An 11,329-nucleotide genomic window follows, 5' to 3' on the forward strand; every position below is an offset into this window, starting at 1 on the left:
TTGTGAGAAATAACGAGCTTCAAAGTAACTTGAAATCAAAATGAGATATTCATAAATCCATCAGTTATGTGACTGAAGATACTCATTTCAAGAAATTCCATGCTCATTTAGGTCAACTAATTTAGTAAATAAATGCGCTTTCGATGTAACATTAGACGCTACCCTCTACCCTCCACTAATTATTGAGAACTGTTGATTCTAGATGACCGTTCTGTACAGACCCGTAAAAATCCATTAATATTGTTATCATTAGCTAAGCTACAACCCTAGTTTGAAAAGCAAGATGATATATGCTCCACCTGGGAAGAATATTATAGTTTTGATGTCGTAAAAAGTGTATTAAGTACCTGGTAATATATCAATTGAGGTGGGTTGTAATGTGTGTGAAAAGAAATGTCATTAGGAGAGAGTTTTCATCCTCAAAGACTTGCTTGAGACAATGGAAGGCTCAGAATCTAAAGCCATTATTGGAGAAATTGTGTAAAATTTGAAAACAAATATTGGAATTATTAAGTTAAAATCACACTAAGATGGGCCAATGTAAGGTACAGTTAAGGCGCTATCGCTCTGATTTAATAAATTTGTAGGTTGGCCAAGACACCAGCCAACCGTTGAGATACTACTGCTAGAGAGTTATCGGGTGTTTTAACTGTCCAAATATTACTACATTGATTCCTCTTTAGTTACGGCTCATTTTTCCCTTGTTACACGTACACCGAATAGCATGGCCTAATTTTTATGCATTCTTCTATTTCCTCTTACACCTGACAACACTAAAGTAATCGAAAAATTCTTGTTCACTCAAGGGGTTAACTCCTGCACTTTAATTGTTCAGTGACTACATTTCACTTGGTAAAGGTAGAAGAGACTCATTAGTTATGGTAAGTACCTCTTCTAAGAGAAGGACGCTCCGAAATAAAACCATTGTATTCTAGTCGTGGGTAGAGCCATAGCCTCTGTACCATGGGTTCCACTGTCTTGTGGTAAACTTCTCTTGATTGAGTTCACTCCCTGAGAATTTTCTAGCATCCAATTTCTCTTGTACATAAATAAGTGTGTTTTCTGTTTACTTGGAATTCCAAGTCCGGCACACTCCAGCCCCCTAAAAAGATAATGAAGAAAAGATCATCCAACGGAACTACTTTATGAGTGTTAAAGAATTTAAGACTTGCCCTGGTCTAACCTTTGAACTTCTTATGCTTTTAAACCTGAACGTGCAAGGGGTCACGAGCCACTGAAGAAATTCATAAATCTGGTAAAGTTTTTTTTTTTTTTGTGGGGGGGGGGGGTGTCGGTGCGATTATTTTATTTTTCAAATGAAATTGACTTTGATAAGAACCTAATATCGTATAATTTTTTATTATTCATTATTATTATCCATATAAGGTTAAATTGCTTAGAAAAATGTCGAAATAAAGTATCGCATTATATTCAGGGAAGTAGGGTAATGTTAGATTCTAAGAAGCTCTCTCTCTCTCTCTCTCTCTCTCTCTCTCTCTCTCTCTCTCTCCTCTCTCTCTCTCTCTCTCTCTCTCATCTCGAGCTTAAATTTCCCCCGAGTACACCACTAAGTATTTGACTTTCATGACATCGTCTCATTTTTAATGAAGCCAACTTTCGACTTTAATATTTTAAAAACGCCATTGGCCCTGTGAACAACGTGGAGCAAACTTAATCCTTTATTCGTTTTCATTTTAAAGTTAAAATTACTTTGATTATAACATTAACCTATTTTATTAACCTGGTGAATTTTTGGGGAAAATTCTCCATTAATACCAGAAATATATATCAATTTACTTTTTTTTTGTGTGTGTGTAATAAGATTCTTTAGGAAAATTCTTCCATTGATAGTGAAAATATGTAATAACACTAATTTTCAGTTTCTTGTATTATGAAGAATTTTTAGGAAAATTCTCCCATTGATATTGGAAATATATAACATTAATTTCTATTTTTATATTCTGGTGAAGTTTTAGGAATATTCTCCCATAGTGAGTGGAAATTTAGATAATTGTGTACAACACCACGCTCTCCATTTACTCCAAAATAATGCAATCCTGCAGTTCTCATCTTCTTGCACAGTATTTAGATGGTTATTTAAATTCTGGGAAAGCAATAATTAGCAAGATATGTTGAGGAAGGGGGAAGGGGTTATAAAAAGAAAAAAGCTCGGTTTCCTCACTGAACGACTTAGAACTGACATGTCAACATGGTCAACCAAACAGAAGTTCGTGATGCCAGCGTACATAAACAGAAGTTCGTGATACCAGCGTACATTTGATATACATGGCATCTTGGTGGATCAACCGAACCTAAATATATGTACAAGTACCCAAATGTGGAGACTTTACTGCATTTTATAATTGATTGGTTGATTTAAAGTTTTCAGGCATCCTGACATCTATTTTTTTTGTTTTTTGTTTTTTATAATTGAAATAACAAAATACTCAGAATAGTATACTATATATTTCTTACGTATAACATGTGGGACTTAGAACCACCCACAAAATAAAGAAAATAGAGGATAATGTAAAACATTCTACTAAAACAAAGAAATAAGATAATGAAAAAAATAAAAAAATAAATAAAATATCATTAATAATAATGCTGTTGGACACAAGAAAATAAGGCAGAGAAGGTTGTTTTTGGCAGCTACTTTTATGTACGTACATATATTTATGTACATAGGTATACATGTATGTACACAAGTTGCTTAAATATGCAAGAAAACAACTAAATATGTGGAATTAGCAGAATTGGGTTTAAATTCCTCATAAATATTGTTTATAAAGTGTGAATCTATTTATTGGCATAGTCACTCCAGCCACTCTCCACCTATGTTTAGACCAGGGGGAATCAAGAGGTGACTGCTGATGAGTTGATTCTTGTTGCTAGTAAGACCTAATGAGTCATGGGTAATGCTCGAACTCAGGAACACGAAATCTAGGCACAAAACACATTCATTTAAGGGCAGATATGTTGAGCAGAAAGTTATTATGCAACACTGCGTTGATATATCTAACTTAAGAGACTTGGCAACATTGCATTGATTTATCTTACGTAAGAAACTTTGCAACATTTTATTGATATATATAACCTAAGATGAGACTTGGCAACACCGCATTGATATATCTAACCTAAGAGACTTGGCACTACTGCGCTGATATATCTTATCTAATAGACTTGGCCGAATAGAATTGATTTATCTTACCTAAGAAACTTGGCAACGCTGCATTGATATATCTAACTTAAGAAGAGACTATGCAACACTGCATTGATATATCTTTACGAAACTTGGCATACTGAGTTGATATAACTAACCTAAGAAGACTTGGCACCAATGCGTTAATAAATCTAACCTAAGAAGAGAGATAACAACATTGCATTGACATTTATCCTAATAAACTTGGCAATACTTTTGATTTACCTAACCTAAGAAGAAACTTGGCACACTGCATTGATATATCTTACCAAAGAAACTTGGCAACACTGGGTTGATATATTTAACCGAAAAGACTTGGCACTTCTGCAGTGATACTTGTATATCTTCTTGGCAACACTGTGTTAATATAACTAGCCTAAAAAGACTTGGCACCACTGTCTTAATAAATATAACCTAATAAGAGAGATGGCGACACTGAATTGACATCTTTCCTAAGAAACTTGGCACCACTGTGTTGATATACCAAACTTAAGAAGAGACTTAGCACACTGCAATGATAAATCTAACCTAAGAGGAGACTTGGCAACACTGCATTGATATATCAACTTAAGAAGTTTCATTACTATACAATTAAAATTTTGGTCGTATGGTTGATGACCAGAATTCAACCTTTTGCTTGACCTTGACCATGGACTCGACCTTGACCTTAACATGTATCAATTAGCGTGGATTTCCATATACTCAGATACGAACCAAGTTTGAAATCTGAGACAACGATGTCCAAACTTATGGTTGATTACGTGAATTGGACATTTTGCTTAACCGTGACCTTGACCTTAGAAAATTTGATTATTTCCAGCTTTTTATATAAAGGTTAATCCCTGCAAGTTTCATCACTCTACGATTAAAATTGTGACCAGGAAGCTGTTCATAAACACACAGACAAACAGGGGCGAAAACATAAAGTCCTTCCAACTTCGTTGGCGGAGGTAATAAGTATTAACATTTAAGTAGTTAATTATGGTGACATTTACTCACTGAGAGAGAGAGAGAGAGAGAGAGAGAGAGAGAGAGAGAGAGTAATTATGGTGACATTTACTCAGTGAGAGAGAGAGAGAGAGAGAGAGAGAGAGAGAGAGAGAGAGAGAGAGAGAGAGAGAGAGGGGGGGGGGTATAGTCACGTGAACAACAATATGGAGCTTGATTGGAGCCTCATTGAATCTAACAGGAGTCATGGCGACGTTCGAAGACTTTCAGAAATATCTGAAGTCCGAATGTCTTCGGGCGTCGTCAATGAAACCGGAGTTGAGAGGATTCGAGGAAGATTCCATTTATTATTATTATTATTATTATTATTATTATTATTATTATTATTATTATTACTACTACTACTACTACTATTATTATTATTATTATTAATATCATCATCATCAAAAGCTTAATACATCAAAATATTTGTGCAAGTGACTACGCTTGCTGTGAAATCAGAGAACCAAATTAGTCACGACGGAGACATGAAGACCTGAAGACTCGATGGGAATATTTTCAAGGATCTACTGTATGCTTGTTTTTTCTCAAACCAACCCTAGTTCTCGAATTAGGAACGATATGCATTAGCTATGTTTTTAACAATGAAGAAACACTTGTTTTCCAGTATCGCAAAAGGTAAAGTGAGCCAATTGATTATTCGTAATAATGGAGGACAAAAAGAGAGAAAGTCAGGTTTGGAAGGATCAGACAAAATTGTAAGAATCAAAATGAATCTCAGAGTTGGAGAACCTCCAGGGATTTCCACTCCAGGGGAAGGCATCAAGTTGACTAGTGGGGGAAAAGACATACTCAGGAACATAAGGGAGAAACTTAGAGAAGTAAAGGAGGATTGCTGTAAGGACAGAGAGAGATACCAAAGGGAGAGAGAGAAATACATTCAAGTAAGAGAAGCACTCGATGGAAAAAGCGAGCCATCTAGCGGGGATCGGGGAATGCAAGCAAATGCAAAAGATGCCTTTAGCAAGGAAAGGAAAGCATTAGATAGCCTGAGAAGAACACTTAAGCAGGAAACTAATGAATTCCTGAATGCAAGAAAAGCCTTAGCGCGACAGAAAGAATTCTTGATGGTGGATATGAGGGAAGAGGAAAAAGGGTCTGCTGATTTGGAAGATGAGAATCTGAAAGGTAAGGAACTTATCCCCAGTTGCGGAACTGGGGAAAAGTTTTGGAGAAATATACGGAATGAAATTGAAAATATGAAAGGTGAATCTACTGACGGAACGCCGGCTAAAGACAACGAAGAAATAGAGAAGGAAGAAGAAAGGGACGAAGAACCAGATCCAGGGAATAGGTTTTGGGAAAATATGCCTAATGAAAGCGAAGCAATGCAGGAGGACAGCGACTACAACGACCATGAAGAAAGCACCAACTTCGGGAAGGAGATAATAAGGATGGAGAACGGAGTGAAAGGTGAATCTACAGACGGAACGCCGGCTAAAGACAACGAAGAAATAGAGAATGGAGAAGAAAAGGACGAAGAACCAGATCCGGGGAATAGGTTTTGGGAAAATATGCTTAATGAAATAGAAGCAATGCAGGAGGACAGCGACGACGACGACCACGAAGAAAAAATAGAGAAGGAAGAAGAAAGGGACGAAGAACCAGATCCGGGGAATAGGTTTTGGGAAAATGTGCCTAATGAAATAGAAGCAATGCAGGAGAACAGCGACGAAAACGACCATGAAGAAAGCAACAACTTCGGGAAGAAGATAAAGAGGAAGGCGAACGGAGTGAACAAACCGTACGTCAGACAACCTACTTTCGCAGAATGTCAGGCGAGGATGTCGGAATTTCCACACAAGTGGAGGGTATATCGGGAAGTACTTGATCTTGGATTTAAGGTCGCGACTATCCGTTCAGTAAAGTTTACAGTCAAAAACAGGATACGGAATGATAAGTACGCTACTTACCATCTTGTGAAGTTCCCAGACATGCGGGATCCTGTTTGCGTGAAGGTATTCGAAAAGATGGAAGACAAAAAGGACGAAGAGTTGTTCCAGACTGAATTGAAGAATATTGAAAAGGTGTCTGGAATAAACGGAACGCCTTTCGTTTACGCCGTGGCGCCAATGAGACCCTTTGCAATCATTATGAAGTATGAAGGTGAACCAATAATAGAATGGATAACCAACAATGCTTTTAAGCCCATTACCGTTCTTACTATGTTTAATTCGCTGGCGTGTAATTTAAGAGATGTCCACAAAATAGCACGCATGACTCACAATGATCTGAGTAACTACACCATAGCGGTCAATGCTAACACCTGCGAGCCAGTGATCACGAATTTCCAAAAAGCTACCCAGTTAAGCACTTTCGTTTGTAAAAGGAAATGGAAGAAATTTGTAGACATAAATAAGTTCTGCGGCCTCGTGTGGTCCTTCGCGTTGGCGACAAATAGTACCATAATTATCGATATGCTGTCAGATTTAATGTGTCTCGTAAAAAGACCGAAAACCATGGATCAAATGTGTGAGAAACTTGACCAAGTTATTGGAACCTTAAAACTCTTATACACTGATGATGATGATGATGATGACATCTACTAAGTCCATCATTCAAACTAATGCGAAAAGTTTATAATTCAAGAAAGAACTTTCATATAAAATGGATATTAGCATATTCCAAAAAAAAAAAAAAAAAAAAAAAAAAAAAAAAAAAAAAAATTACAAACCGTTCTACACATGGTAAAAGCCTGGCTTCTTCTAGTATGCTATGTTCCTTGATGGAGATGTACAAGGTCTTTGTCAAGAGAACAATTGGTCGGATATCTAGATCTATTCTTGCGGTTACTAACCTTTGGGTGGTTCCACTGGAATAATCTAGAAGACCGGCTATGCAGAGGGAAGAAGCTAAGCTTTTTCTATAGTGTCGAATGAGGTCTTTAGACAAAAGGAGAGAGTGAGAGTGAGGGAGAAAAAGGAAAATAGTGCTCGTTTACGGATCATTTTACAAGACAAAAATAAAAAAAGTTAAAACGACTAATATACCATAACCAGTCCACCATGATGAATACTGCACAGCATATTGGACACCTGGCATGCCAGTCCAGTATGATGGATGCTGCCCAGCCTAATGGATAACTGGCCTGCCAGTCCAGCATGAAGGATGCTGCCCTTCATGATGGATACCTGGCATACCAGTCCAGTATGATGGATGCTGCCCAGCCTAATGGATAACTGGCCTGCCAGTCCAGCATGAAGGATGCTGCCTTTCATGATGGATACCTGGCATACCAGTCCAGTATTATGGATGCTGCCCAGCCTAATGGATAACTGGCCTGCCAATCCAGCATGAAGGATGCTGCCCTTCATGATGGATACCTGGCATGCCAGTCCAGTATGAAGGATGCTGCCCTTAATGATGGATACCTGGCATGCCAGTCCAGCATGATGGATGCTGCCCTTCCTGATGGATATCGGGCATGCCAGTCCAGTACGAAGGATGCTGCACTTCAAGATGGATACCTGGCATGCCAGTCCAGCATGACGGATACTGCCCTTCATGATGGATACCTGGCATGCCAGTCCAGCATGACGGATGCTGCCTTCATGATGGATACCTGGCATGCCAGTCCAGCATGACGGATGCTGCCGTTCAAGATGGATACCTGGCATGCCTGTCCAGCATGACGGATGCTGCCCTTCATGATGGATACCTGGCATGCCTGTCCAGCATGACGGATGCTGCCGTTCAGGATGGATACCTGGCATGCCAGTCCAGCATGACGGATGCTGCCCTTCATGATGGATACCTGGCATGCCAGTCCAGCATGAAGGATGCTGCCCTTCAGGATGGATACCTGGCATGCCAGTCCAGTATGAAGGATGCTGCCCTTCATGATGGGTACCTGGCATGCCAGTCCAGCATGATGGATGCTGCCCTTCATGATGGATACCTGGCATGCCAAGGATGCTGCCCTTCATGATGGATACCTGGCATGTCAATCGAGCATGATGGATGCTGCTCTTCATGATGGATACCTGGCATGCCAGTCCAGCATGAAGGATGCTGCCCTTCATGATGGATACCTGGCATGCCAGTCCAGCATGATGGATGCTGCCCTTCATGATGGATACCTGGCATGCCAGTCCAGCATGACGGATGCAGCCCTTCATGATGGATACCTGGCATGCCAGTCCAGCATGACCGTAGCTGCCCTTCATGGTGGATACCTGGCATGCCAGTCCAGCATGACGGATGCTGCCCTTCATGGTGGATACCTGCCATGCCAGTCCAGCATGAAGGATGCTGCCCTTCATGGTGGATACCTGGCATGCCAGTCCAGCTTGAAGGATGCTGCCCTTCATGGTGGATACCTGCCATGCCAGTCCAGCATGATGGATGCTGCTCTTCATGATGTATACCTGGCATGCCAGTCAGGTATGAAGGATGCTGTCCTTCATGATGGATATCTGGCATGCCAATCCAGCATGACGGATGCTGCCCTTCATGATGGATACCTGGCATGCCAGTCCAGCATGATGGATGCTGCCCTTCAGGATGGATACCTGGCATGCCAGTCAGGTATGAAGAATGCTGCCCTTCATGATGGATATCTGGCATGCCAATCCAGCATGACGGATGCTGCCCTTCATGATGGATACCTGGCATGCCAGTCCAGCATGATGGATGCTGCCCTTCATGATGGATATCTGGCATGCCAATCCAGCATGACGGATGCTGCCCTTCATGATAGATACCTGCCATGCCAGTCCAGTATGAATGATGCTGCCCTTCAGGATGGATACCTGGCATGCCAGTCCAGCATGACGGATGCTGTCCTTCAGGATGGATACCTGGTATGCCAGTCCAGCATGACGGATGCTGCCCTTCAGGATGGATACCTGGCATGCCAGTCCAGCATGACGGATGTTGCCCTTCATGATGGATACCTGGCATGCCTGTCCAGCATGACGGATGCTGCCGTTCAGGATGGATACCTGGCATGCCAGTCCAGCATGATGGATGCTGCCCTTCATGATGGATACCTGGCATGCCAGTCCAGCATGAAGGATGCTGCCCTTCAGGATGGATACCTGGCATGCCAGTCCAGTATGAAGGATGCTGCCCTTCATGATGGGTACCTGGCATGCCAGTCCAGCATGATGGATGCTGCCCTTCATGATGGATACCTGGCATGCCAAGGATGCTGCCCTTCATGATGGATACCTGGCATGTCAGTCGAGCATGATGGATGCTGCCCTTCATGATTGATACCTGGCATGCCAGTCCAGCATGACGGATGCTGCCCTTCATGATGGATACCTGGCATGCCAGTCCAGCATGAAGGATGCTGCCCTTCATGATGGATACCTGGCATGCCAGTCCAGCATGATGGATGCTGCCCTTCATGATGGATACCTGGCATGCCAGTCCAGCATGACGGATGCAGCCCTTCATGATGGATACCTGGCATGCCAGTCCAGCATGACCGTAGCTGCCCTTCATGGTGGATACCTGGCATGCCAGTCCAGCATGACGGATGCTGCCCTTCATGTTGGATACCTGCCATGCCAGTCCAGCATGAAGGATGCTGCCCTTCATGGTGGATACCTGGCATGCCAGTCCAGCATGAAGGATGCTGCCCTTCATGGTGGATACCTGGCATGCCAGTCCAGCATGATGGATGCTGCTCTTCATGATGTATACCTGGCATGCCAGTCAGGTATGAAGGATGCTGTCCTTCATGATGGATATCTGGCATGCCAATCCAGCATGACGGATGCTGCCCTTCATGATGGATACCTGGCATGCCAGTCCAGCATGATGGATGCTGCCCTTCAGGATGGATACCTGGCATGCCAGTCAGGTATGAAGGATGCTGCCCTTCATGATGGATATCTGGCATGCCAATCCAGCATGACGGATGCTGCCCTTCATGATGGATACCTGGCATGCCAGTCCAGCATGATGGATGCTGCCCTTCATGATGGATATCTGGCATGCCAATCCAGCATGACGGATGCTGCCCTTCATGATAGATACCTGCCATGCCAGTCCAGTATGAAGGATGCTGCCCTTCAGGATGGATACCTGGCATGCCAGTCCAGCATGACGGATGCTGCTCTTCAGGATGGATACCTGGCATGCCAGTCCAGCATGACGGATGCTGCCCTTCAGGATGGATACCTGGCATGCCAGTCCAGCATGACGGATGTGGCCCTTCAGGATGGATACCTGGCATGCCAGTCCAGCATGACGGATGCTGCCCTTCAGGATGGATACCTGGCATGCCAGTCCAGTATGAAGGATGCTGCCCTTCAGGATGGATACCTGGCATGACAGTCCAGCATGATGGATGCTGCCCTTCATGATGGATACCTGGCATGCCAGTCCAGCATGACGGATGCTGCCCTTCATGATGGATACCTGGCATGCCAGTCCAGCATGACGGATGCTGCCCTTCAGGATGGATACCTGGCATGCCAGTCCAGCATGACGGATGCTGCCCTTCAGGATGGATACCTGGCATGCCAGTCCAGCATGGCGGATGTTGCCCTTCAGGATGGATACCTGGCATGCCAGTCCAGTATGAAGGATGCTGCCCTTCATGATGGATACCTGGCATGACAGTCAAGCATGATGGAGGCTGCCCTTCATGATGGATACCTGGCATGCCAGTCCAGCATGATGGATTCTGCCCTTCAGGATGGATACCTGGAATGCCAGTCCAGCATAACGGATGCTGCCCTTCATGATGGATACCTGGCATGCCAGTCCAGTATGAAGGATGCTGCCCTTCATGATGGATACCTGGCATGCCAGTCCAGTATGAAGGAGGCTGCCCTTAACGATGGATACCTGGCATGCCAGTCCAGTATGAAGGATGCTGCCCTTCACGATGGATACCTGGCATGCCAGTCCAGCATGATGGATGCTGCCCTTCCTGATGGATACCTGGCATGCCAGTCCACCATGACGAATGCTGCCCTTCCTAATGGATACCTGGCATGCCAGTCCAGCATGAAGGATGCTGCCCTTCCTGATGGATACCTGGCATGCCAGTCCAGCATGACGGATGCTGCCCTTCCTGATGGATACCTGGCATGCCAGGCCAGCATGACGGATGCTGCCCTTCAGGATGGATACCTGGCATGCCAGGCCAGCATGACGGAT

At 43.1% G+C, this 11,329-nt stretch overlaps 1 protein-coding gene across 1 annotated transcript; it reads left to right on the forward strand.

Annotated features, from left to right (window-relative positions):
• Positions 1-7,790: 7,790 nt before the first annotated feature.
• LOC137658959 (ice nucleation protein-like) lies at positions 7,791-10,495 on the forward strand. The gene is made up of 3 exons (XM_068394069.1): positions 7,791-8,056; positions 8,259-9,293; positions 9,544-10,495. Exons 1-3 carry the CDS (start codon positions 7,791-7,793, stop codon positions 10,493-10,495), a joined length of 2,253 nt encoding a protein of 750 aa, XP_068250170.1.
• Positions 10,496-11,329: the final 834 nt, after the last annotated feature.

The sequence above is a fragment of the Palaemon carinicauda genome, chromosome 19 (assembly GCF_036898095.1).
Source record: "Palaemon carinicauda isolate YSFRI2023 chromosome 19, ASM3689809v2, whole genome shotgun sequence".
Taxonomy (NCBI): Eukaryota; Metazoa; Arthropoda; class Malacostraca; order Decapoda; family Palaemonidae; genus Palaemon; species Palaemon carinicauda.

Bases quoted from the DNA above. Each gene is read 5' to 3' on its own strand.
- LOC137658959 (XM_068394069.1), top strand. From the start codon at position 7,791: ATGACGGATGCTGCCGTTCAAGATGGATACCTGGCATGCCTGTCCAGC. The intron at 8,057-8,258 runs GTACCTGGCATG...ATGCCAGTCCAG, and splicing joins GATGCTGCCCTTCATGATGG to CATGATGGATGCTGCCCTTC. The intron at 9,294-9,543 runs GTACCTGGCATG...ATGCCAGTCCAG, and splicing joins GATGCTGCCCTTCATGATGG to CATGATGGATGCTGCCCTTC.